This window comes from Anomalospiza imberbis, chromosome 3, assembly GCF_031753505.1.
Source record: "Anomalospiza imberbis isolate Cuckoo-Finch-1a 21T00152 chromosome 3, ASM3175350v1, whole genome shotgun sequence".
NCBI classification, from domain to species: Eukaryota; Metazoa; Chordata; class Aves; order Passeriformes; family Viduidae; genus Anomalospiza; species Anomalospiza imberbis.
In genome coordinates this window covers 6454835-6481415 of record NC_089683.1, presented here as the reverse complement: position 1 = coordinate 6481415, position 26581 = coordinate 6454835, and the positions used below count along the sequence as shown (strand labels likewise).

The following is a 26581-nucleotide window of genomic DNA, read 5'->3' as shown; positions in this document are numbered from 1 at the left end:
AGTAGGCAAAACCAGCACCTTGCAGATGTTACCACACAAAACACCACAGTCCCAGCAAACCTCACAGGGGTCCCTCCTTCCATCCCCTGAAACCCCTGAGAATGTGACACCCAGCACAGAATCCCTGTCCTGTGCACCAGCCCCACTCAGCTGGCACTGGAGGGGACGGGGTGTCCATCAGCACAGCCACCCTGCACAGCCTGGAGAAGCTGACACATGAGAGATGTCAGAAGTCAATGGGAGTGGCTGTCCAGTGCTGGCATGGTATGGAAAACTGCTCTGGGTCACATTCCAAGCCTTCATGATTGACAAAAATAATGCAATTAGGAGGATGTGATATGAATATTCATGTAACATACTGCTGGCACTTATATCCCACAGAAAACATGGCTATCATCATTTGGAAGAGAAAAAATGCTGGTGGTTCATTTCCTGTAGCCACAGGGCTCTTTGCTGGGGTTTCATTTTTCCTGGTTCCACCAGAGCATCAGATGAGATCTCCTTGGTTACTGTGGTCCTGATGTGCAAGGCCAAATGTGACAGGTCCTGCACTAACCCGAAGTGCATGGGCAGTCCATTCCCTACAGAGCTTAACACAACTTGCCTGGTAGAAACCTCACAGCTTTCAGGGTCTAAATTCATTTGAAAGCTTTAGGGCACTGCAGTGTGGGAGAAATCCAGCATGGTGCCATCTTTAAAAGCCTTCACTTTCCCAGCAGATGAGATTGGAGCCCTGGCACAGGGTCTTGTACTGATTTTTACCCTTCTCCTCCATATGCTCCAAATTAAACCTCTAAAAATTCCAGCTTTACTTTATGAGTCTCCCATCACCTGCCCCGTTATGTGGCTCTTCACTTACTCTTAGAGGAATACCAATGGTAAAGCAAACATGGATTTCAATGCCTGTGAAGGATCAAAATAAACTCCACTTTTCCAGCATCTAGGTTGAATGTTGCAGCACCCAGACTCACAGACTAAGAAGGACAGTGAGTACCCTGAACTGCTGAGCACAGCCAGGGCTCCTCATGATCATTATAGGCAAAGAAGGGACAGAAGAATCCAGATCCTGAAGCATGACACTGATCAAACAGGGATCAGTCTCAAAATCACAACACTCTCCACCACAGAAAAACATCTCCGCTGTTTGTGTCACCCAACACGTCCCCAAAAGCAACATTCAAATAGTCAAGAGTGGCACTGGACCCGGGTAAGGGGATACCCAGCACATTTACATCCCTGCACCTGCCCTGCTGCCCAGAGCAGCGGCACCAAAATCCCCCCAGCAGCAGCAGCAGCAGCAGCAGCAGCAGCAGCAGCAGCAGCAGCAGCAGCAGCTCTATAAAGCGCCTGTTTCCACCCCTGCCTCTCCACCAACAGCAGCCACTGACCTGCCTCAGGCTCTGCTGTCACAGCCCCTTGGCCAGCACAGCTCTGCTCGCCAGCTCACAGCATGGAAGGTTGTCGCTCTTCACAGCAGTACAATGTCACTTCATATGGGACCACAACTGTGGCCATCATCACCCTGGAAGTGTTTGCTGGCATGTGGATAAATGCTTTCATCATTTGTGTGCTTTGCATTGCCTGGGTCAAAAAGAAAACCCTGAACTCTAATGAGAAGATCTTGCTGCTGCTGGGATGCTCCAGGTTTTGGTATTTGTGCTTCTCATGGGTATATGCCTTTCTCTCAAATATTGTCCCCTCTTGCCTTCTGGTTTATCCCATATTTCAACTCCTTCAAGGTTCTTATACCTTTTTTAATAGTTCCAACCTGTGGGTTTCTGCCTGTCTTTGTGTTTTTTATTGTATAAAAATTGCCAATTTCAGGAACAGGTTCTTCATCTACCTGAAAGTAAAAATTGACAGGATGGTGCCATGGCTTCTGTTGGGGTCAGTGATCTTCTCCCTGATTATTGGAATTCTTGTCTACAACACTATTGATAAAGTTGTCTGTAAAACCTTCAATTTTACCTGCCAAGGAAGACTTTGGAAAGTAACTAATGGAATAGAGGAACATTTTTTCCCTATATATTTTCTCACTGGCTTTTTACATACCACTGCATTCATGGCAGTCATCTTTTCTGCTGTTTTCCTTCTCTTTTCTCTCTGGAGACACAAGCGCAAGATGCAGAAAAACTCCATGAAGGACCTCAGCAAAGATGCCCACATCAGAGCCATGAAATCTATTCTCTCCTTCTTAGTGATGTACAGCATCAACTTTATGTTTTTGATCTTGACTCTAATTTATTCACTTAAGAACAAAAATCATGTGATATTTCTTGGTTACTTAATTCAACATGCTTATCCAGGCGTTCATTCCCTTATTCTGGTTTTCAGCAATCCTAAGCTGGAAAAGACACTGCTCAGGATTCTCTCCTGTGTTAAGTGCAAGCTTTGCATAAGGTAGAAACTGGAATAAAAGCTGGAGCTCATGCAAAGTATCTTTAGAGAAAACAAGTTCAATTAATTTTCATTGCAATTTCCCAGGCAGTATAGATTGAAGAGAAGTTCAGCTTAGATGTTAAGAATATACATTTCAATTTCTTAAAACTAATATTATTATGAGGCAAATGAATTTATATTTGCATTTAATTAAAACAGCTCTTGGAGTTAAATTAATCTCAGTAGCAAAGTCATTTAGAACTTGTACAGGTGCTGGATGCAAAAGGACAATAATCATACTGCAAACCTGCCTCAAACATTTTGATTTTCACTGATTGAATTGGCTGAATGAAACAACAGCTTTTTCTCTATTTTGGTTTACCTTTCCTTCTGCTGTGACCCTTTGCTGTGTGATGTATTATGGGCTGCATCACTGCCTGGCAGTGGCTGATAGCTCTGTGTGAACACGCTGACCCCTGTCACTCACCAGGGGTGGTCACTGACCCACAAACAGCGAGGCAGGAACGGCCCCGGCGAGCTCAGGGGGTGCAGAGCCCCCTTCCCACTCCAGCCCTGTGTGTCCTCTGTGCCCACTGCCTGCAAGGACAGGATTGCCTGCTCTGTGTGACTGCTCTCCGGGCCTGACCTGGAGATGAGATTGGCTTTTCCCAGTGCACTCTGGCTCAGTTACAGCCCCAGGAAGGTGGGTTTTGTGCAAGTTGCAGCATGGAATGAAGCCACAGCTTCATCTTGCAGTGACCCACAGGCAGATGTACGGGGTGCCTGGGCCAGGAGCTGCAGCTGGGGGCCTGTGGGGTCTCAATCTGGTGAGGTCCCATGCTGGGAAAAGCCAATTCCAGGCACTCCAATGGACCCACCACGGGACACCGGTCATCTCATCAGCGACTGTTGTGGCTCCTCTGGGAAAAGAGAAGTCCTGAAGGACTGCAGACCATGGGAGGGAGCCATGCTGGAGCAGGAGAAAACTGAAGCAGACAACTTTTTATGAACTGACTACAGCCTCCATTCCCTGTCCTCCTGAGGAGAGGAGGTGGTAGAGAATCTCTGAATTAGTTAAATTGACCCTGAGATTATTGGGGGGTGAAGATAAAATATTCTAGTTTTGTGCAGGTTCTACATCATCCTACTCTGTTTTCAATAGGCAATAAATTAAACTGATTTTCCCTGTGTCGAGTCTTTTTTGTCTGCGAGAACAATTGGTGAGTGATTTCCCTGTCTTTATCTTGACTCAGGAGCAGTTCCGTCTTATTTGCCACCCCTGTCCTATTCCAGAGTGAGAGTGAAGGAGTGACTGAGTGGGGCTCTGAGAGCTGCCCAAGGTCAACTCACCATGGCAGGGCCTGCAAATGTGAAATAGTTCCAGTGTGGAGGAATACATTCAGTGCAGACAGCTCAGGGAGCAGCTGCAGTGGAAGCTGCAGGTCGTGGGGAAGTGCTGGGAGTCCCAAGCATGGTGCCAAGCCATGCACAGCAAAGGGCACAGGGACCTGTGGCACCAGCCAGGTGACTGGACACTTAAGACACTCCAATCATCATGTGCATGGACAGGAAGGACACAAAATCCCAGGGATCCAACTGTTTGGGTTACCTCCTCAGAGGCACCCAGATTGAGCTGCTTCTGTGTCACTGTGCTGATTAAAGTGCTTTAAAGATCCAGAGGCCTGAGACTCTACTATGGGAAAGCCAGTGCCAAGCTGGTGAGGAAACCTGGTCTGGCTCTGAGTGTGGTGCATGTAGTGGGTGGAGTGGGGCAGCTGCCCACGGTGAAGGGGCTTTGGTACCCACAGTGACAGTCTCTGGTGGTGGGGTGTGACTGTCAGAGGGCTCCTGGATGGTGAGACAGGAAAGTTTCCTTCACACCAGCATGAACAGAGCAGAACCTGAACTGGTCATTTATTTTACCAGCTCAGGCTCAGAGGATCGTTTTACCTCACACCCAGTGCCAGGTGTGCATTTCTCATCTCACCTTCAAAACGCTTCCTTCCTGCTTCTGAACTGAGAGATACAACCATTTAGGCCAGAGCAACCTCTCAACAACTGCAGTATCTCTTTTTCCAAAGACCACACATTCTAGAAAGCTGCCTTGCCAAACTACCCAACTCTCCTTAAATAGCAACAGCCCAGAAAAAAGCAAACAAATAATTAATACCACTTTATAACATGCCAATCCACCTTCTGGAGCTAAGAAGGAATTGGAGTTGAATTAAAATTTCCATAATAAGTTCATAATACCTGCCCTGAGGAGATTTCACTTTGTTTTCCAGGATTGTATCCTGAAACAATTGTGGCCTTCTGGGCATTGAAGTCCAGTTATGGATGGAATAGATTTGCTCAGGAGAAACTGGGCAACCAATAGCCTAATCAGTTACCTAAACAAGGCTAATCCTCTGGGATTTCCCATAATAAAGAAGGATTCTGGAGAGGGAAGATGTTCAGCCTAAACCAAGTTCAGATGGAAGCAATGCAGTCTGTGTGCAATGTCTCTCAGATCCCAATACAGCTGTGTGTCCCTCCATATGCATAAAATCAGCACTCTGATGCATTTTGAGATGCACAAGGGCATCCAAAAAATCCAAAAAATCTGGTAGATACAATGTCCTGGAGAATCTTTCCCGTTCTTGAGGGTGCCAGAGGACATGGATTTGAACAAAAAGCACTCCTGTCTTTTGAGCACCTGATCTATATTTTCTTGATCTGAAAACCCAGCACTAGAGATTCTGATTTATATAGACCTTTACTTTTTTTAAGGTACCAGATTCCTCACACAGAGCTGATTCCAAGCCACAGTCATGGTGTGATCCTGCTATTGAAGCATTTTGTCCTGGTTCTGACCAGAACAGGGTTAATTTTTGCCAAAGTTAATTTTTTTGTTAATTTTTTTATCATCTCCAGGTAGATGATACAGATGTTCAGGAGAGGGTTCAGTTCAGAAGGCACAGTAGCCAGGAAAGGGCAGGGCCAGCACTCAGGGGTGATTCTATGCCACCTCATTGACAGGGGGCAAGGGAAAGGCTCGGTCTTTCTGACAGGGATCAGTCTCAAAATCACAGTACTTTCCACCACAGAAAAACATCTCCGCTGTTTGTGTCACTCAACAAACCCTCAAAACCAACATTCAAATAGTCAAGAGTGGCACTGGCCCCGGGTAAGGGGATACCCAGTACATTTACATCCCTGCACCTGCCCTGCTGCCCAGAGCAGCGGCACCAAAATCCCCCCAGCAGCAGCAGCAGCAGCAGCAGCAGCAGCAGCAGCAGCAGCAGCAGCAGCAGCTCTATAAAGCTCCTGTTGCCACCCCTGCCTCTCCACCAACAGCAGCCACTGACCTGCCTCAGGCTCTGCTGTCACAGCCCCTTGGCCAGCACAGCTCTGCTCCCCAGCTCACAGCATGGAAGCTTGTCACTCTTCAAAGCAATCCAATGTCACTTCATATGGGGCCACAGCTGTGGCCATCATCACCCTGGAGGCAATTCTTGGCATGTGGATAAATGCCTTCCTTGTTTGTGTGCTTTGCATTGCCTGGGTCAAAAAGAAAACCTTGAACTCTAATGAGAAGATCTTGCTGCTGCTGGGATGCTCCAGGTTTTTTTATTTGTGCTTCTCATGGGTATATTGCTCCCTTTCAATAATTTATCCCAATTACCTTTATGTTCAACCCACATTTCAACTAATTATGTTTTTTCAAAGCTTTTTTACTTGTTCCAACTTGTGGGTTTCTGCCTGTCTTTGTGTTTTTTATTGTATAAAAATTGCCGATTTCAGGAACAGGTTCTTCATCTACCTGAAAGTAAAAACAGACAGGATTGCACCCTGGCTTTTGTTGGCATCATTGCTGTCAGCCTTGGCTATCAGCATCATTGCCAGTGATATGACTGTTATAAAGCTCAGTAACAGCTGCAATTCCACCGGGCAAGGAAATTTTTCAAAAGTGAGTGGCAAAGTGGATGAAAATTTTTTGCAGACATACTTTATCTATGGCTTTGGATTTGTCACTTCTTTCATAGCAGTCATCTGTTCTGCCCTTCTTCTCTTTTCCCTTTGGAGACACAAATGCAGGATGCAGAAAAACTCCATGAACAGCCTCAGCATGGATGCCCACATCAAAGCAATGAAATCCATTCTCTCCTTTTTTATAATGTATAGTCTTAACTTTGTATTTTTGATCCTGTCACTAATTAATTCAACGAAGGGAGAAAATTATGTGGCGTTTCTTAGTTTACTATTTCTGTGTGCTTTTCCAGGTGTTCATTCCCTCATTCTGATTTTCAGCAATCCTAAACTGGAAAAGACATTGATAAGGATTCTATGCTGTGTGAAGTGCAAGCTTTGCATAAGGTAGAAACTGTAACATATGCTGGAGCCCACACAAAATCTTGATATTTCACTATAAGACAAAAGTCAATTTATCTCTAATACAACTCTCTGGGCAGTGTAGATGATACAGATGTTCTCTCTTTACCACCACAGTTAAGAAAAAATCCTTCAAATTCTTTGAATCAAATTAGTATGACTTAGATTATAGCTAGTATTTTATTTTAGTAATTCTTTGAGTTCAATTCTTGTCAATAACACATCCTTTTAGACTTGGTAGATCGGCTGGATGCAAAGGGGCAATAAGAGTACTGCAAACCTTCCTCAAACGCTTTGGCATTTGCTGATTGAGAAATGACTGTACGTAGCATCAGGTTTATTTTTGTTTTGGTTTACATTTCTTTCCGCTGTGTCTCTGTTTTTTGCAATATTACCACTTGTAACACTGGGTGGGGTGGCTGTACCTTGAAGAACTGCAGTCTGAGGAGCACCCATATTGGAGACATCTGATCCTGAAGGACTGCAGCCCACAGCTGGGGTCCACATTCTAGCAGGGGAAAGAGCGTGAAGAGGAAGGAGTGGAAAACTTTTTATGGACTGACTGCAACTCCTATTCAACTGCACCTTGTTGGGGAGGAGGTGGAGAAGCTGGGAATGAAAGAGTGAATTTTGATCTGTGATGAAGAAGGGTGGAAGGGATAGTGCCCTAATTTTGTGCTTGTTCCTCACCATCCTACTCTATATTCAAACAGCAATAAATTAAATTAATTTTTGAAATATGAGTCTGTTTTCTCTAATGCCATAACTGGTGGGTTATCTCCCTGTCCTTATCTCAACCCATGAGTTTTTCCCTCTTCTATTTTCCTTCTTGACCTGTTGCAGAGCAAGAATGAAGAAGAGGCCAGGTGGAGGGTCTTGCAGGTGTTCAAGTTTAATAATCCACAGCAGGTCATGTAAATATTAAATAATTCCAACATCAACTGAACAGAATCCAGCTGTTCACTTCTTTCACCAGCTCTGGCTCAGAGGGACAATTTACTGCCTGCTCAGTGACAGGCATGCATTTTTCATATTATCACCTTCAAAAAGATTTGCTTCTGTTAATGAAATGAGAGAAACAACCCTTTAAACCAGAGTAACATCTTAATCACTACAATATTTCCTTTTCCCAAGACCACACATTCTCCACAGGGGGTGGTAGGTACAAAGTCTTGGGAATCTCTCCCCTTCTCCAATGACACTGGAGGGGATGACTTTGAACTAAAAGCTGACCCTGTGTTTTAAAGACCCAATCCACACATTCCATGAATTGAAAACCTGGCATTTGAGACTTTGATATTATCTTATTTTGTTTTCACGGGGCCAAATTCCCCATGCAGAGCAGAGCCCAAAATTCAGCCATGGTGTGGTCCTGCATAGTCCCAGCACAGACAGTTCAACTACACACCAGATGAGATAGAAATAACTTCTATTCTATTCACAAAGATGTGGAGAGAAGAAGCAAGCAAGCAAGCAAGCAGACAAACAAGGAAAAAACCCAACCACCCCAGAGAGTGTTTTCTATTCATTCAGCAAAAGAGGAGGAAACTCACATCAAAACCTTAAGCAGAGAACTGGCACTATCAGGAAATAAAAAGTTCCCTCAAGGCAATAGTCTGCCCATCATTAATGCAAAAAATAACAAAAGAAATAACATTTAAAAGTGAATACAATCAAAAATTAAATGGGACATAGTAGGTGACAAAGGAATAGAAGAACCTAGATCCTGAAGCCTGACACTGATCAAACAGGGATCAGTCTCAAAATCACAACACTCTCCACCACAGAAAAACATCTCCGATGTTTGTGTCACCCAACACATCCTCAAAACCAACATTCAAATAGTCAAGAGTGGCACTGGCCCCGGGTAAGGGGATACCCAGCACATTTACATCCCTGCACCTGCCCTGCTGCCCAGAGCAGCGGCACCAAAATCCCCCCAGCAGCAGCAGCAGCAGCAGCAGCAGCAGCAGCAGCAGCAGCAGCTCTATAAAGCTCCTGTTTCCACCCTTGCCTCTCCACCAACAGCAGCCACTGACCTGCCTCAGGCTCTGCTGTCACAGCCCCTTGGCCAGCACAGCTCTGCTCCCCAGCTCACAGCATGGAAGCTTGTCGCTCTTCAAAGCAATCCAATGTCACTTCATATGGGACCACAACTGTGGCCATCATCACCCTGGAAGTGTTTGCTGGCATGTGGATAAATGCCTTCCTTGTTTGTGTGCTTTGCATTGCCTGGGTCAAAAAGAAAACCTTGAACTCTAATGAGAAGATCTTGCTGCTGCTGGGATGCTCCAGGTTTTGCTATTTGTGCTTCTCATGGGTATATAAATTTCTTTCTTTTATTTATCCCAATTACCTTTATGTTCCCACCATACTTCAACTGGCTGTATTTTTTCAAGCCTTTTTTAATCATTGCAACTTGTGGTTTTCTGCCTGTCTTTGTGGTTTTTATTGTATAAAAATTGCCAATTTCAAGAGCAGGTTCTTCATCTACCTGAAAGTAAAAATTGACAGGATGGTGCCCTGGCTCTTATTGGGGTCAGGGGCTTTAGCTTTAGCTGTTGGTATCATTGCCTATGACGTCGCTGATAAACCGCACTGCAACAACAGCAATTCCACTGGACAAGGAAATTTTGGGACAGCATATATCAAAATGGATAAACATTTTTTCCCTTCTTTTTTTCTTGCTGGCTTTGAATATGCTGCTTCATTCATGGCAGTCATCTTTTCTGCTGTTTTCCTTCTCTTTTCTCTCTGGAGACACAAGCGCAAGATGCAGACAAAATCCATGAAGGACCTCAGCATGGATGCCCACATCAGAGCCATGAAATCTATTCTCTCCTTCTTAGTGATGTACAGCATCAACTTTGTATGTTTGGTGTTAAGTATGGTTTATGTCACAAAGAAGGGAAATTTTATGACATTTCTCATTGTAGTATTTCAGTACACTTTTCCGGGTCTTCACTCCCTTGTTCTGGTTTTCAGCAATCCCAAATTAGAAAAGACACTACTAAAGTTTCTTCCCTTAGAAAGATGTGTAAAGCGCAAGGTTTGCATGAGTTAGGAACTGTAATAAAATCTGGAGCCCATACAAAATGGTAATATTTCATTATAGAAAACAAGTAGTTTAATCTCTAATGCAACTATCCAAGCACTGTAGATGATAAAAATGTTCTCATCACTGATATTAAGAATATATCAAATACTATGAACTGAATTAATGTGACTTACATAATATATTTTCAATTATAATTTCACGTAGGTAATTATTTGAGTTTAATTATTGTCAGTAATAAAGTTATGTAGACCTGGTACAGGACCTGGCTGTAAAAGGGCAATAATAATACGGCAAACTGGCCACCAAATGCTCTGGCATTTTCTTATAGAAACAACTGAAATTAACTGCAGGGTTCATCTCTATTTTGGTTTACCTTTCCTTCTGCTGTGGCCCTTTGCTGTGTGATGTATTATGGGCTGCATCACTGCCTGGCAGTGGCTGATAGCTCTGTGTGAACACGCTGACCCCTGTCACTCACCAGGGGTGGTCACTGACCCACAAACAGCGAGGCAGGAACGGCCCCGGGGAGCTCAGGGGGTGCAGAGCCCCCTTCCCACTCCAGCCCTGTGTGTCCTCTGTGCCCACTGCCTGCAAGGACAGGATTGCCTGCTCTGTGTGACTGCTCTCCGGGCCTGACCTGGAGATGAGATTGGCTTTTCCCAGTGCACTCTGACTCAGTGAAACACCCAGGTTTTCTTCTGGATCAGGAACAGCATGAAAAGGGAGTGGAGGAGACAACTCACTATGAACTGACTGCAATTTCATTTTCCTTCCCCCTGTGCTGCTGTGGGGGAGGAGGTGAAGGAGCTAGAGATGAAGGAGTGAAGTTGAGCCTCGGATGAAAGGGTGGTGGAGCCAGTGGGTTCTAGTTTGTGTTTGTTTCTCATCATCCTACTGTACTTTCAGTACGTAAATAAATTCATTTTCTGCACATCAAGTCTGTTTTGTCTGTGACAGTAACTGGTGAGTGATTTCACTGTCTTTATCTTGATCCATCAGCTTTTCCATCCTATTTTCCACCCTGTTTAAGGGTGACAGTGAAGGAGCACCTGGGTGGGCATCTGGCGGCTCTCTAAGGTCAACCCACCACAGCAGGTGAAACATGCAGAACAGAGCAGTACCTGAACTGGTCACTTCTACCACCAGCTCAGGTCCAGAGGCACATTGTAAGCTTCTCTTCTGCACACATCTCCCCTTTGAAAGACCTTGAAAGGACAGAAACAGCCACACCTCCCTTCTTCCCCTGCTGCTGCTCATGAACTTCATCCTTTAACATGACAATCCCAACCACTTTCACAAAAAAAGCCCTGGAAGATCCATCTTATTCCCTACATGCAGTGCAACATCCACCCCTCACAACCTCACATGCCACAAGACTCAGTAGGCAAAACCAGCACCTTGCAGATGTTACCACACAAAACACCACAGTCCCAGCAAACCACACAGGGGTCCCTCCTTCCATCCCCTGAAACCCCTGAGAATGTGACACCCAGCACAGAATCCCTGTCCTGTGCACCAGCCCCACTCAGCTGGCACTGGAGGGGACGGGGTGTCCATCAGCACAGCCACCCTGCACAGCCTGGAGAAGCTGACACATGAGAGATGTCAGAAGTCAATGGGAATGGCTGTCCAGTGCTGGCATGGTATGGAAAACTGCTCTGGGTTCACATTCCAGATTTTGTGACTGAGAAGTGAAAGTGTGAAAAATGCTTTTGCCATGGAAAGCGTTGATGAGCAGAAGCAGAGCTCAGGACCAGTTGCACACCATTCCTATTTGCAGAGACATAAAAATGGCTGGGGGCAATGCCCAAAAAAAGGCAGCACTCCAATACCCTCTGCAGTCACAGCTGTCCGAAAGCAGCAAGGAAGGAGCACATTTTCCCTTTTCCTGGGCCAGGAATAGAAGATTCAGGCTGTTGGACCCATTTGTCCAGTGAAAGCCCAAATTAATATCTCAGCTTCATCCAGAAGTAGCAATTATATCCCACTTCCAAGAAAAGAGACAGGAATCACCAGAGGCTGCAAGTCCATCTGGAGTCTCCTGGTTGACTCAGTGACAGAAGCAAAGGCCACACAGACATCAGCAGAGCAAGCAGAACCACAGTCCAAAATGCTTTTGTGAATCAGGTAGCATCAAGACAAATTTTTCCCTGACAATATGGGTAACTGCTGCCATTGCAGTAATTTAGAGTATTGGTATATTTAAACCTATTCTTCAGGTTTTTTTTATTTTTGAGATCAGATACATAGAAACACACAGAGAGGCTGAAGCATTTCTAGCTCTTAAGGAGATTGTTTACAGTTTATCTCTAAGGATGCACTCTTATAGCCTTCTGCTTCTTCCATTCACCCAAATATCACACTGCAGATCCACCTGAGGTCTGCCAGTGCCTTTGCTCTGCATTGCAAGTGCTCAGAGGCTCCATATAGGCAGGGCACACTACTGCTTCCCTTTTTTTTTTCCATTTTTCTTTAGAATAGAGGCTGTACACTTCTCCCAAAAACATGGTGGATTTTTCTTAAGCTCTTCTTTCTTGAGTTCCCAGTCTTCATCTCTCTGGTCTAAGGGGATTTTTCTCAGTGCAGCTTTCCTGCAGTAGTTCCTGCTCTCCACCTCTGCTCTGGGAGAGAAACGGAGAGTGAGCACAGCACACACACATCTCTGTTCACAGGGGCCCATCTACAGGGTCAGGGCTTGTGTCCGGGTCTGGTCAAAACCCCGATGCCACCAAGACTTGAGAAACACCACAGTGTGCCCAGCGTGCCCAAACTCCCCTCACAGGGACACACCCTGAGCCCCAGCACTGCCTGGATCCAGACATGGACATTCCATATGTAAATCTTGCCCAAGACAAAGCCTTTCCTCCTCCTGCAGGGATCTGATTTTGTAGGCACTCAAGATTCAGAAATCTCTGTCAGAAAAACCATCCAATATCAGGAAAAATCCTTTTTTTTTCTGTAATAGAGCATTTCTGTCACATGAGTGCAATGCTGTTCTAGCTGACAGCACAGAGCAAAGCCAGAAGCTCCACATTGATGGATCTCATCACATGGGCTTTCTAGGTCATAGAATCACAGAATGCTTTGGGTAGGAAGGGACCTTAGATATTATCTCATTCCATACCTTCTGCCATGGACGGGGACACCTTCCCCTAGACCTGGTTGCTCCAAGCCCTGTCCAGCTTGGCCTTGAACACTTCTAGGGATGGGGCAGCCACATCTTCTCTGGGCAACCTATGCCAGGGCCTCACCACCCTCACAGTCAAGAATTTATTCCTAATATATCTAATCCTACCTACCCAGGCCATTCCCCCTTGTCCATGCCCTTGTCCAAAGTCCCTCTCCAGCTTTCTTGTAGGCTTTCTTCAGGTACTGAAAGGTGCTCTAAGGTCTCCACAAAGCCTATATTTGAGCGTGGTGGTTGATGACCCATGGCTGCTGGTGCTTAAGAGGCATTTGGAAAATGCCCTTCATAAGATGCTCTAAATTAGGGTCAGTCCTGTGGTCAGGCCATAGGACTAGCAGTAGGTCCCTTCCAACTGAACTACCCTATTGTCTTCTATTAAGTGTCTGCTCCCAAGGGCAAGAAACCTTTTTCAATAAAATTAAAATATAAATATTTATTTATTTATTTGTTTACACGTTAGTATATAGATGCCCTGGTCTTAGACAGCAGGACCCTTTGATACAATTTCAACAGCTGGCACTTTGCAGAGAGGGTGGCAGCAGACACAGGCTGAGGGTCTCCGTGCCATTCTTGGCAGGTCTCATAGCATCAAGAGTAAAGCCTTTCTCATGCAAGCTAAATCTAATGCAAAATATGCATTTGCTATTCAGAAGCAGCTGTTTTGAAAGCAGCTGTTTCCTAATTTTTGCATGTTCATGCAAACCTCAGTGAGTAGTATTGATACTCAGCAGCGGTATATTCTTAATATTTGCATGTTAATAATATTTCCATGTTGATACATGTAATATTTCCATGTGGGTGCAGTCCTCAGCACAATTCAGTGGCCCAGCCCAGACAGGCAGGTAGTTCATGCAGCTGGCAACACCTGGGGACCAACAAACAGCATGCAAGGGTCATGTGGTGCTAGAGGGGGCTGAATTTGGATTCAGGAAGGATTTGAATGCTCATAGGCCTGTGTAGATATGCACATCAGCCCTGAAGTTGGTGCAGACCCTCAGATGGTTTCTCTCTTTTTGCATGACAAATATATGCAGGCAAATATCCAAAACTGACAGGGATGGTGTGTAACAAAATGTTCCTCATATTTATATCCCACACACACCGCTGAGTGGAGGGCAGAGCTGCTCTGTGCTGAGCAGCATTTTGTGCAAGCACACCCTTAATTCTCTGTCTGCAGCACGCACAGTACTGCCCAGTATCCTTTGGCACTGCCTGACCCTGGACATCACCTCTGGGACCTTCTGAACATCTGAAGGAGCAGACAGTAATTGAAATTACACTACAAGTGACAACTGTTCTTCCTAGTTTACTCCAAGTTTGCTGATATGAGGCCAGTGTATGAGGGTGAAAGCAGCCACTGTGGTCATAAATTATAGTGGCTGGTTTTAAAAAGTATTCCTGAGCCTCAGTGATAAACTCTTGGCTGCCCACAGGCTGGATTATTGTGGATATTCTCAGTTCAGTCAGAGAGAAAAAGAGAGGGTTTTCTAACCAGGCGAGAGCCTGGGAGACAGTTGGAAAGGAATGTAAATAATTCTCTAATCTATCTTGTTGTTCACATTGTTTATAGATATGTTCTGCCACCGTGCGTCATTCACTGCACACCAACGGTGTGAGATGTTTTTACTCTAAGACCAATGAAATTAGTCCGCACGATGTTCTCTATATATAGAGCGGTGCATTTGAAATAAATCAGAGTTCATTCTCTTTGCCTTCTAACTTGGAGTCATTCTCATTACCGTCCTGCTCTACAGGATAACCTGCGACAGGTTATGTCCATATGTCCATGAGGTGATTGTACAGGCTTTGTGCATATTATAAAATGTTCTAGACTGGACATTTGAAGCATCTTCCTAGTCATTAGATCTCCCAGCCTTGCTGAGCCATGCAGCTGTGGGATGAGTCAGGCCAGCATGTGGTTGTGAAGGACAAGTTTTCCACCTTAATCAGTCATTCACCTCAGAAAGCCCTTCATCAGCTGACCTGAGTCACCACAGGCTGTTGCTAAGGTGTCTCAGACCAGGATGTCAATCATTCGGTCAATCAACCTGTCAATCATTCTCCCTGGTGCCTCTGCCTGCCACAGGCATTGCCCTTTGGCATCAGCCAGGCAATTCCCCTACCCCTGCTGTCAGCTCGCTCCCATGGCTCTGGAGCACATCCAGGGCACAGCAAATGCTACAGACTTGGCAGGAATTACTGGTGAGATTAGTGCAAAAAGACAGCATAAACTAGGCAAGTAATTGCTACAAATTATTCATCCAGGGGCAGAAGTCTGCAGACTTTCACCCTCTAGGTTAGATAATATTTACCTCTTCTGATATAGAAACTAAATATGCCAAGAGATGAGAAGAGTAAAGAGAATCTCTACTGGAAGATAATGTCCCATTCTCAAGGGTCTGGCAGACCTGAGCTTTACTACCTAGACACTACCTAGGTAGTAAAAAAATCTAATTTGCAAAGCTTCATTATCAACAGCTGGTTGCCTAAATGCCTTTAAACTGAAGGTCTGAGAGTAAGAAGAGCTGATATACATGTGTGGAAGAAAAGTGGCGAATGTGGGAGATTACAGCATGTCAGTTCCAAAACCAAAAAGACTTTAGCTCTAAGATAGTCTGGATGTCCCATTCTGTCAGTGTTCAGTTCCATCACATTGGAAAGGGCTTTGAGCAATCTGATCTAGTGGAAGGGGTCACTGTCCATGGTAAGGGGCTGGAATGAGATGAGCTTAAAGTCCCTTCCAACCATTCTATGATTCTGTGTTGGGTGGGCAGGTAAAATGCAAAGATATCAGCAGCTTCCAACAGCCAGAGCTTGGAAACCAGAGCTTGTGCCTCCCCTACAAAGTTTTCTGGGCTCTGTACAATGCAACAATTTTTGCATTGTTTGGTTGTCTTTTCCGATGGAAGGACTCGGATGTGTCAAGATAAAAGGTGGGCCTGGGGCATTTCAGTAGGAACCAAGCTGAAGAAGTACAGCAGAAGGACAGCAGTACCTATAGAAAAGTTTATATGGATTAATGAAAAGTGGCATTTTTAAGGCACTGGCCTCCTCAGATATTTGCCTGTCACTGTGCCTGATTTCGAACTTGGTAGCTCATGTGCTGCAGTGGCAAACTGGAGACTTTGAGTTGGATAAATGCCTATTTAAAAAAAATATGGGATATACATGGTACCAAAGTACTCTTGAGAATGTGGAAGTGGTAAAAGAGATGCCAGTGAAGGATGATGATGGGACTGTAAAGTCACAGAAAAACCCAGGAAGAAAACACTTGTGGGAGCTCTCAGCACTCCAGGGTCTGGCACATATATCTTTCACGGGCAGTGAATTTAAGTAAAGCTGTGTTAGGACTGTGGCTTGCACTGAACAAGCTGGTTTGAAACACCTTTGCAAGGATGAAAATACACATGAGCTGAGTCAACGGCTGAAAACAGGAATGGTAATTGGGAATCATTAAAAAGCATATTTCTTATGGCATGTGCTGCCACAGTGCTAACTGTAAGTAATTAAGACAACACAGATTTTCCCAGAATTTGGAAGTACTATGTGACCATCCTATTAAGTGGTCTAACCTAAAGTGACTAGGTAAAAAATAGGGTGGCTATTTTTTTTACTATAAGAAAAGCCAAATGATATACATATAAATATATATACATACACAGACACACACAACTGCTGAGGGCTGCTCCTAAACATCTCGACCTGTGTATTTGCTATTCACCACTGTAAGGGGTTAACACTTGTCAGTTGTTTCTTTCATTTCTGTTGCTTAATAACGGCTCTGCAACATCCTTACAAAAACAATGATGTCATAAAGTGGTAACGATTTTGAAAACATACCAAGGAAAACCGCAGGAGGCAGGGGAATAAAAGAATGTCTCCTCACGGCTTCCCCGTGACAGGCCCGTGTTTGCTCATTCACTACAGCTTGTGTGTCAGGGCTTTAGCAGGCTTGGGGTGGGAAGATAAGTAACACACTGTGTGTGTTCTGGTCCTCTGTGGAGCAGTGAGGTTAATTTTCACTGCAGCCGCAGCGGGACCTGCCACCACGACTCACTTTTCCAAGAATTTGGAGCAGTCTCGGTGTCCGTAGATCTCCGCGAGCCTCCGGGGAGTGTCTCCGAAGAGGTCGGCGGCATCCATAGCAGCGTGCAGGGAGTGGAGGGCGCGGAGCACCCGCAGCTTCCCCGCCTCGGCAGCGAAGTGAGCCGCGGTCCAGCCCACATCGCTCCGCAGGCAGTGCCGAGCACCGTGATCCACCAGGAGCCTGACCAGGTCCGACCGCCCTGGCAACGCGCAGCAAAACCAGGAGAGAAGATGCTTTAGAATTTATACCTTCAGGATGCAGAAGGCGGTCACAATTCCCTCAGACACGGATTTCACCCACCTGACTATAAGGTTTATCATATCAGTGATACTGAATAGAAAATGCTGGTTATTTCCTCCCAGACTGGACTGTTTCCAGAAGAAATTTATTAGAAAAACAACAACCAAATTAAAAAGCTTTCTAATTTCTGAACAGCACATCTCAATTAGTCATTGACCAATTGGCTATTGCATTGCTTCATTTTGGTTTTTAGTTCAATTGCAAAATAAAATTTAAACATTAAGAAAGGGAAAACCTGTGAACAGTTTTACTAAAACAAAGGTTTTTTGGATAGCAGGTAGAGAAACTACTGCTTTTTCATTCACCTTCACATTTTTCTAACCAGTGGAATTGCTTAAAGAAGAAAAAAAAGTTATTTCTACACCACTTCACACTGCCTTCACTGAGCTAGACTATTTCAAATCACATCTAGGCTCTGTCAGCTTCTCACCATCATTTTTGTTAAGTAGCTCAGTCCCCTTTGCTGATGTTTAAATGCCTAATAATCCATTAGAACAAAAGAAAAACATGGTCTTGAGTGTAAAACAGGAAATCACACACTTGATTTCTGAGCAAAGACGGATGTGATGACATGAGATCCCAATAAATACTGTAGCACAGAGAAGTAGAGGTCCAGGTTCCCATTTTACACTGTGTACAATTATACATTATTTATTGTTGCATCATCTCTTTTTTGGGCTACAAAGGGATATTTGAGTTTACCAGACCCTTCTGAAGGTGAAGGACCAAATGGGAGCTGCAAACAGCTCTGGTCCTGCATTCTTCATTCAAGCAGGTGGGATATAAAGAGCAATGTAAAAACACAGTTATTATTTTGTTTTATTTGGTTTGATAAATACCTGGTGTAAATACAGTGGGTTTGACTTCCTGCTCTTTCCCACAGGTGTACATGAGAAATAAACTCATGGAGTCATCTCTTAGAAAAGTAAGGGGGGGGAAAGCAGCCATTCCCTATGTGCACATCATGTAAATTGCAAATTGTTGTGTGATGGAAAAAAAAAAGGTAAAAATCACTTCAACAGCATTCCCATAAACAATTTTGTAGGCAAAGTTTCCATTTAAATGGACATTTACCTTTTTTTTTGCTCATTAGGGACAAAATTACCAAATACAAGCTGAGATTTTGCCAGCCTAGATACAATCACAGGGGATCAGCATCACCTTTTATGATGTCCACTCACAGAGGCAGCAGAGCTGGGGGTGTCCTTACCTTTGGCAGCAGCCCAGTGCAGGGGGGTCCTGCCATGCCAGTCAGCATCCTTCTGGTTTGGGTCGCAGCGCCCTGCCTTCAAAATCTTTTTCACCAGGTCATAGTCGCCCACAGCCACGGCTTCGTGGAGCTCTGTCATGCTGCACTCTTCAGGAAGGCACCTGGTCGACAGAAGGTCGTTCCGTGGGTGTTCACTGATGTATCAGCTCCTCTCAGCAGCTTTAACAGGTCAAGCAGCTCCTGGATTAAAAATGAGACAAGCACCATGAGAAACCAAGATTTGTCCAAAAATAAGGGAAAAGGAATGACAGGGGGAAAAAAATTATCTTCAAACCAGTGATCACAGACTGATGGTGACTTTTGGTCTGTAGATACAGAAATCTGCAGCAAAGTGCAGTCATTTATATAAAGGACTTGTAGCTAAAGCCACATTTGCCATGAGTTTGTTGTGCTCATTAACCATGGGAACTGGCTCCTCCCTTGCCAGTGCTGAAGGTCTTTCACTGGTAGCATTTTTTTGCAATGACAGAAACATCTATGCAAGCATCCTCTGATGTTCTTTGGTGAAAATGATAAAAAGGGATAATAATAATTAAGCTTCTAAAAAGAGATAATAGGGCAAGGACGAATGGTCTTAAACTAAGAATCATAGCCTATTTCACACCTGGGTGGTTGGACTGTGTAGATAAGACCCAAAAGAAAGACCCATATTTGTCTTCTACTGAATTTGACTCCAGCACATCTGGGAAATCAAAATACATTAAAAAGAAAATTAAATTTTGGAGCTCCTAGTCAGCCAAAGAAGTATAATGAGATCTCTGTTACTCTAACCACCTGTGTACTGCTTCCTCCTCCTCATTGTCTCTCACTAACCTTAAAGAATCTGTTCCTTTAGATTAAAAAGAGATCTTCTGACTTGTTCTCCAACACGTTTCAACAGCATCAAATCTATCCTGAAAATGCCAAACTATAATGCATCCAGCCCATCACTGAAATGAGGGCTGGACAAAAGTACAGGAAAAAAAAAATCTTGGACCTTTTCATACAACTTTCTTATTCTTTTCCAGCTTCAGCTCATACCCACACCCAAAGGGAAGGGAAGCTGCTGATCCCAAGGCAGGAGCTCAGCAGCTCTCCAAGGGGACAGTCCACAGGGACAACTTCATAAGCAATTTAAGCCAAGCCAAATTCTACCTCCCCTCCTCCCCTGCTGCCTCCCTTTGCTAGCCTTGAAGCTCACAGGGGCATTTCACAGCTGTTGATCTCTCACAAAATTAATCTTTTATTACTGGTGCTAAATTAATCTTTTATTACTGTTTTTCAGGTGAATTCCCTGAATTCAGCATTACTGAGGGGGCAAACGCCAGGACTATGCAAAGCGGGGTGAGCACAGATCTGCCCCACAAGTAGGGACTTGTGCTAAATCCCCCTTCAGCCACCCCAGAGGTCGTACCCAAAAGGGGCATCTGCCTCCCTGACTGTGCTTATCCCCTTCTCATAAGGACAGAGGAAAAGATAAGTATTTTTACAGCACAGCCTTGAGCCAAAGCGCCATGCCCCGCCGCTCACCCGGCCACAGGCATTGCAGCTCCTCCACGGGGTGTTGCAATCATCCGGGGGAATTTCCTCGTGGGGTTCCTGCTGCCCGACCCAGCCCCAGCCGGGAGATCAGAACTGACAGCCAAGGAGCCCACACACGACCCTGGCCCTGCCGTGCCGGGGCACGGCCCAGCGCCTCGGCGGCCGCGGGCTCCGCTGGGTGGCGCAGGCTGTGTCGGGCATGGCTCCATGCCAGAAACTTGTTTTCCAGGCCCAGGGAAGAGTTCTCCCAGAAAGATTGTCTCAGCTGAAAACTAAGGCAAAGTTTGGTCCCTCCCCTTCGGGGAGAGCCCGGCAGTCGCTGTGCCTGGGACAGAGGCGGCCTCCTGAGGGAGCCGCCGCTGCTCGCCCGGCTCCGGAGGGCCGTGGGTGGCCAGCGGGGGCATCCTGCTCCTCTGGACAGCGGGACGGGAGCAGGGGGCAGCCAGGACACCGCACGACAGGTACGTGAAGGCCTGCAAAGAGCGAAAAGAGGATCTGGGGGGAGCACGGGAGGAGCAATGGTGACGTGAGGGGAATTTCAAGTTGAGTAATTTCTGCGCAGCACCTCACGCAGCTTCACTGCTCCCACTCCCTGTCCCCAGCCCTCGAGGGATCGCGCTCCTCGGCTTCCTTCCTTCCCTCCTTCCAGCCCCTTATCCGGCCCCAAATCCCTGTGCGTCCCTGCGGAAGGGTGGGATTCACTCCGGGTAACGGGGGACATGTCCCTTCGCCTGTCCGTGTGTGGACAGCATGCAGGGAAATATAACCCACCTCCCGACACGGCTGTGTCCAGCGTGGGGATGGGACGCAGCAGTCCCAGGCTGCAGCAGGGAAAACTCCGACTAGATGGAAAATATAATTCACAGCAAGGGCGATTAAACTGTGCTTCAGGTGTCAGCACTGAGACATGCAGACCCTGAGGCAGCCCCATGTGTGCCCTGCTTTGAGCAGGGGTTTGGATTAGGTGACTTCCAGCGTTCCTTCCCCACCTAGAGTTCTGGGAAGCTGAGTGGGACAAGGTGGAGGAGGTTTGAGTGCTCCTCCAGCACGGCATTCACCTTCTCCAAACCCAGCATCCCCAAACGTGCACGGGACCCTGCACCCCAGCTGCTCTTGGAGCTGGTGTGGAGAGAAGGTGGTGGCTCCCCTGGTGTGTTTCAAGCCCAAGCTCAGGTACAAGGGACAAGTCGAGGACTGCCATGTCAGCCACACGGACCCTCCGGGACAGCCTGCTTGTACTTTACCCTGTGACGCAGCCACCCCAGCCTCTCCAGGAGCTGCAGGTGGTGGCTTTTCTGGGTAGGGATCAGGGGTGGTGATGCTGCCTGGGCTTGCACTCACCAGCCCCACTGACGTGTTCACAGCAGCCCAGAAACTGTGGTGATTTATTGCTGGGGACATGTGGGATCAAACTGTGGTGACACCCTGCTGGGGACATATGGGATCCCCTAACAGCAGCTGCAGGAAGAATGGGACATGCTCAGATTTCCATCTCTCATTAAAGGATGGCCTCCTCTTTCTCTGCCTGCTGGGAGTGAAATACTTTCTCTCTTCAAAATCAGCTGATACAAGGGAGGAAGAGACTGTTGTGCTTGCAGAGAAGTGAGAGAGGATCGTTCCCAGCAGGCAGGTTTCCCACTACAAAGTCCTGCTGCAAGCCCAAACCAGCAAGCAGTGAGTCAGAAAAGATGCTTCCCTGCCTAAAACGGTGTATTTAAAAGCAGGGACAAGAGCTGGGGCTCTCACATAAATGTTGACATGACTCTTAAGATAATAATCCCCCAGACCCAGTGAATATTGAAATGTTTTGGTTTCTGGGATAGGGACTAAGTTGATCCCATGCCCTGGTGATGAGAAATGGCTCTTTGGTTCAATCTCCAGGGTCAGATCTGTTAGGGGATGTATATAAAACAATATTCAGAGCTCAAAAAGGGGACAGTGACACTTCCATCTGCTATGGGGTTTCTTACTGAGGAGTGCTGCAGAAATGAGCATAGGGAAGTGCCCTTCAGCAAGGCTAGGAGGCCCTGGCCTAGCCCAGGATATAGGACCATCACCCAAAAACGTGGGAATTGCCCAATTCCACCTTTGTTTCTCTCAGTCTCCATCTCCCATCTTGAGAAGGGGATGTACCATCCTTCCTCAGCCCCAAGGCTCATGGTGATGTGATGTCAGTGATTGACTGAGGTCAGCACTAAGCCACAGCAAACTGTCGGATGGAAGCAGCCTTTAAAACATGCCACATGCTTGTTTACTGGGAAAAAAATGGAGCTTAGATCAGTGAAAAGCCACACATTTGCATTTCAGGGACAGCCTCAGCCTTTCACACACTGCAGTACAAAAGGCGTCAGTGTGAAGAACTCCTTCCTTCAGCTCCCCCACATTCCTCAGCCTCAGCTTCTCTGCTTTGGCAGCCTTCAAATAAAGGGAAAGCCAAGGTCAGGAGAAAAAAAAGAGAAAAAATAAAAGGGAAAAAAAGCAGAGAAAAAAATAACCCCCCCACAAACCTAAAACCAAAGGCCCTGGTAAGACCTCCTTTCCTGCTGCCCACTATCCAAGTGGGAGCTACTGCCTAGAAACTGCTCGCTGTTTGCCAATGGCTTTTGCAGCCCCGTTCACCCCTTCTGAGGAAGCTGGTACCCCTGCACCTCTCAGCTCCTGGGACAGGCACAGATGGAGGTGGCCAAGTTTTGTCAGGCACGGAGTGAGTTTGCCCCATCACCAGCACCACCATCCTCTGTCCTGCAGCAGCAACTTTCCACAAGACACATGGAGATGTTGGGGCACCTGAGGAACATCAAGCCCACTTCAGAAGGTACAGGGAAGAAGCACAGTGACACTCAGGACCCCATCCTGTTACTCTCACATGCCCAAGTTCTTCTGCTGCAAGTCCCCAGAGCACTGGAGGGAAGAGTTTGAAGTACCTGGCCCAAAAATGCGCAATGTTGGATCGTACCCACAGAAGCTGTGCCAATTTATACTGACATTGGATCAGCCTTGGAATTTAACAAAAGCCTCCATGTTTATCCAAGTGTTGGGAAAGGCTGTCGGAGCTACTTCCTGTGCCCTTTCAATCCCTGGCTCCAGAGCTGCTGTGGGAAGCACCCAGCAGCAGCCACAGCATGTCAGCTCTGGAAAACAAACCCAGGAACTAAAGGCAAAAGCACCACGGAACATGAGGAAGCCATCATTTCCCTGGTTGTAATCACCAGCAGGAATGTAGCTGTCCTGCTGAAACTTCCATTTTATCTGTTTATTGTACTTGAAACTGATCCAGCTCTGGTCAGGGATGTGCGAGTACGCCAGCTGCTAAAAACTGAGGAGCAGGACACTCATCTCAGGTCTCAGCTACTGTAAAACCAGCACAGTTAAGAAGTTCCAGACTTAAAACACACAGACATATAAACACACAGCCTGATTTTTCAGAGAACATAAGGATATAAGGATTTGATTTCCAGTACCACAAGAGGAGAGCAGGGGTGATGGATGCTGTTATCCCACATATTTCTAGGGAAATCAATTCCCACTGCTTAACAGTCTATAGGGTTATTTCTTTTCTTCTTCAGATACTGAAGGTACACAGATGAATGATAAAAAGTTGTTTCATACAAAAGGAATGGGCTGATGATGTAAACTGCAGAGGCTGACAGGCTGGAGGTTTGATATTTCCTTTTCTGCAGTTCCTCCAAGGGTTGGACACACTGGGCAGAGCGGGAGTTTAGCATCTCAGTAGTAAAATGCCCTGCAGAGTCACTGTGCTGTTAATCAAATTCCCCTGAAAGAGTAAAGCACAGCAGAAGCACTGTTTTAACCTGCACCTGAATTAAGCACCTTCTAGATTTCCCAAGAAATAATGGCATTGTTCTAGAGGAAAGGGAAGCTGGGAAGGTGTTTAAAAGGCTTTAGGTGTGAAACTTTTTTTCAGTTTGCATTTCTCACCATAAGCAAGATGGACACTCTAAGAAAAAAGGTTAAGATGTTGTTGAGGTTATGATTACTGAAATAAATTTAAGTACAAACTGCAGTAGTAGGCAAATGGTTTATCCACCTGTTTAATGTCCTTTTCTTAATATCTATTATTGCTTTAGTAATTGTTCTGCTTAATACAGCTGGCTTATGAGATTGGGATGAAATGTAAACGTTCTGTTTGCCTTATAAAAACATGACGTAATATTTGGTGACGGATTGTAGGCATGCAATACCTCCAAAATATACCTCACCAGAACACTTTTTCTGTTCAAAAAAGCCACACTAAGGCATCCACATTCAGAGCTTTGACAGTAGCTGCACTCCAGCTCTTTGGATTTGGGATGGACAGTCACAGCTCTGCTCCTAAACCTACTGCCGAATCTTTTCATAGCTCCAGGAAAGAGAAAGAGAGCATTCCTAGGATAAACATGTTACAACTCAGTAATAGCCTTCTAGCTAATAAAATAAAACCAGACTTACGTAAGTTACATAAAAACTTAAATTAAAAAAAGTTCTGAAAGGTGGCAAACAGGGCTTAAAAATCAGAATAAACTCAGAGAAATTATATCATAAAGCAGTCCACACATTTCTTCACGAACTAAAAAAACCCAACAGTTTTATTTTTGTTTTTCTGCTTTTTTTATCGAAAGGGAACAAAGTTCCCAATGGCCCCTGGCTAATATGCTAAATGCAAAAGTTCCCCCAAATCTGCAATTATGGTTAGATCAGCTTTTGCTCCAACACCTCCCCAGTTAGATCCTGGTCCATAAATGATGCCTAATCGTCATCTGGAACCCCACACAAGAAAGACACAACTCAAAGCATCAAACTTCCCTTTACAACTTCACATGACAAGAAAGTTTGTATTGTTTTTAATTCCATTTTTGGCTAAAACTTTTAAACAGTTCCAGAAACACGGTATGTGGCCTTCTTGTGTACTGCTGACCCCCAGAAATCCCCACGTTCCCTCTTTGTTCCTTGATATCAAGGGAAAACCCTTCCAAAATTAACTCTGATTCCTGTGCATTCAACAGCTGAAGGAGGAACCAGGACAACCTCTTGGAAAAAGAGCAGCGAAGCAGTTAAACTCAGTCTTAAAACAGCCACTTGGCTTGGCTTAAAACCCTTCCAGCAGCTGCTATTAAGCTGCCAAGCACTTAAGCCGGACCTAAATCCTCTCCTGTGACTGTGCAGAAACTTTTCCAAGCACTTTTGCTTAATGGAATGTAGGAATGATGGAGACGCACTTTTAAGGATGAGGGAGCTGGGCACGCTGGGGATGATGATGGAGCTGAGCATTTGTCCTGGGGTGACTTTATCATGCTGGTATCCCCATCTGTCTCTTTAGCCCAGAAATAAGCTCTGCACCTTTAAAACTAGATCTGAGAGTGAAGTCGGGGAGAAGGAAATTTGCCCTAAACCAGGACAGCATGCCAGGAATGGTGATGGAGCTGGGCACGTTGAGGATGGTGATGGAGCTGAGCTGCTGGGCTGATAGTGAAGCTGGGAATGCCAGGGATGATGATGGAGCTGGGCCACTGGATGTATTCTCAAAGCAGTGGATGTGTAAAGGTAGTTCCTCTGCACGGATGAATGGAACCATTAGCTGCAAAAGGGAGCCAGGAGCAGGTCAATACGACACTGGAAGCACACAGTTTCTTTCTGTGTGAATATCCCGTGGTGGCGCCGCCGTGATCTTATCGGTGTGCGTGTCCTGTGAGGCAGGGCAGCAGCCCTAGGCGGCCAGGTCGAAGTCGTCGCGCTCCTGGTTGTAGTCGAGTACCTTCTGCCGCAGGCGCGACGCGTCCACCCAGGTGATGAAGTCCTCGACGGCGCGGGGCACGAGGAGCGCGGGGTCAGTCACCACCTCGGGCCCCACGCGGACGTGCCCCTGCTCCACGAAGGTGACGGCGTGGCGCAGGTTCTGCGCCATGCGCAGCTTCACCAGCAGGCAGGGCAGGCGCCGGCGGCAGAAGGCGGCGGCCGAGAGGCTCTCGCAGACGGCCAGCGACTGCCGGCTGTTCACCAGCCCCAGCCCGTGCAGCTTCTCCAGCAGCGCGGCGGCGCAGCGGGCGCGGAAGGCGGCGCTGGCCGGGCCCAGGTCGCGGAGCCGCCGGGCCAGGGCGCGCACGGTGCGGGCCAGCGCCTTGTACTGCACGTAGTCCTCCCGCCGGCCCACTCGGTACCGCCGCAGAGCCCGCACCTCCGCCAAGTTCCCGCCCGACGCCTCCCAGTTCACCAGGTCCAGCCGCCGCAGCAGCTTCTGCTCGTGGTATTTGAGTTTCCGCACCATCTTCGCGGGACCGGGATCCGCCGCGCCGCTGCCTGAGAAAGACCTTTCCGGGGCGGAGCGGCCGCCGGCCCCGCGGTTTTTCCGGGGAGGAGCAGCCGTGACATCGCACCGGGAGCCCCGCCCCGGGAGTGCTTCCTCGGCAGGCC

At 46.4% G+C, this 26581-nt stretch overlaps 6 protein-coding genes across 10 annotated transcripts in view; 4 read left to right on the top strand and 2 right to left on the bottom strand.

The window, feature by feature from the left end:
- The first annotated feature begins 1440 nt into the window (after positions 1-1440).
- LOC137471985 (taste receptor type 2 member 9-like) lies at positions 1441-2404 on the top strand. The gene has a single exon (XM_068186686.1). The coding sequence runs from the start codon at positions 1451-1453 to the stop codon at positions 2402-2404; it is 954 nt and encodes a 317-aa protein (XP_068042787.1). The 5' UTR covers positions 1441-1450.
- Positions 2405-5660: 3256 nt separating this feature from the next.
- LOC137470194 (taste receptor type 2 member 9-like) lies at positions 5661-8179 on the top strand. Its single transcript, XM_068183265.1, has one exon. It carries the CDS (start codon positions 5789-5791, stop codon positions 6737-6739), a length of 951 nt encoding a protein of 316 aa, XP_068039366.1. The 5' UTR covers positions 5661-5788; the 3' UTR covers positions 6740-8179.
- Positions 8180-8819: 640 nt separating this feature from the next.
- LOC137470205 (taste receptor type 2 member 7-like) lies at positions 8820-10115 on the top strand. The gene has a single exon (XM_068183295.1). The coding sequence runs from the start codon at positions 8852-8854 to the stop codon at positions 9812-9814; it is 963 nt and encodes a 320-aa protein (XP_068039396.1). The 5' UTR covers positions 8820-8851; the 3' UTR covers positions 9815-10115.
- A 1876-nt stretch (positions 10116-11991) lies between these two features.
- ANKRD66 (ankyrin repeat domain 66) lies at positions 11992-20262 on the bottom strand. 5 transcript variants are annotated; one of them, XM_068183301.1, is made up of 5 exons: positions 19257-19825; positions 19053-19150; positions 18593-18832; positions 17053-17281; positions 11992-12429 (listed from the first exon to the last, which is right to left on the bottom strand). In XM_068183301.1, the coding sequence occupies exons 3-5, from the start codon at positions 18729-18731 to the stop codon at positions 12249-12251; spliced, it is 549 nt and encodes a 182-aa protein (XP_068039402.1). In that variant the 5' UTR covers positions 18732-18832; positions 19053-19150; positions 19257-19825; the 3' UTR covers positions 11992-12248. The 5 variants fall into 5 exon arrangements, with proteins under 5 accessions (XP_068039402.1, XP_068039400.1, XP_068039401.1 ...); XM_068183299.1 differs by lacking the exons at positions 19053-19150; positions 19257-19825 and adding an exon at positions 20127-20262 and having other exon boundaries at positions 18593-18829; XM_068183300.1 differs by lacking the exons at positions 19053-19150; positions 19257-19825 and adding an exon at positions 20162-20262.
- An 83-nt stretch (positions 20263-20345) lies between these two features.
- PLA2G7 (phospholipase A2 group VII) overlaps positions 20346-26581 on the top strand; it is a 16542-nt gene continuing 10306 nt past the window's right edge. The window contains exon 1 of the mRNA XM_068183285.1: positions 20346-20634. Within this exon, the coding sequence (XP_068039386.1) occupies positions 20373-20634 (262 nt within the window). The 5' untranslated portion in view covers positions 20346-20372. The remainder of the gene's footprint in view (positions 20635-26581) is intronic.
- Positions 24345-26511, bottom strand: IMP3 (IMP U3 small nucleolar ribonucleoprotein 3). The gene has a single exon (XM_068183297.1). The coding sequence runs from the start codon at positions 26433-26435 to the stop codon at positions 25878-25880; it is 558 nt and encodes a 185-aa protein (XP_068039398.1). The 5' UTR covers positions 26436-26511; the 3' UTR covers positions 24345-25877.

Excerpts from the sequence above, each read along its gene's own strand:
- LOC137471985 (XM_068186686.1), top strand. The coding sequence starts at position 1,451 with ATGGAAGGTTGTCGCTCTTCACAGCAGTACAATGTCACTTCATATGGG.
- LOC137470194 (XM_068183265.1), top strand. The coding sequence starts at position 5,789 with ATGGAAGCTTGTCACTCTTCAAAGCAATCCAATGTCACTTCATATGGG.
- LOC137470205 (XM_068183295.1), top strand. The coding sequence starts at position 8,852 with ATGGAAGCTTGTCGCTCTTCAAAGCAATCCAATGTCACTTCATATGGG.
- ANKRD66 (XM_068183299.1), bottom strand. The coding sequence starts at position 18,731 with ATGACAGAGCTCCACGAAGCCGTGGCTGTGGGCGACTATGACCTGGTG. Across the intron at positions 17,282-18,592 it reads GCACTGGGCTGCTGCCAAAG|GGCGGTCGGACCTGGTCAGG; the intron begins GTAAGGACACCC and ends GCGCGTTGCCAG. Across the intron at positions 12,430-17,052 it reads TGCTCCAAATTCTTGGAAAA|AGCAGAGGTGGAGAGCAGGA; the intron begins GTGAGTCGTGGT and ends TTTCTCTCCCAG.
- IMP3 (XM_068183297.1), bottom strand. The coding sequence starts at position 26,435 with ATGGTGCGGAAACTCAAATACCACGAGCAGAAGCTGCTGCGGCGGCTG.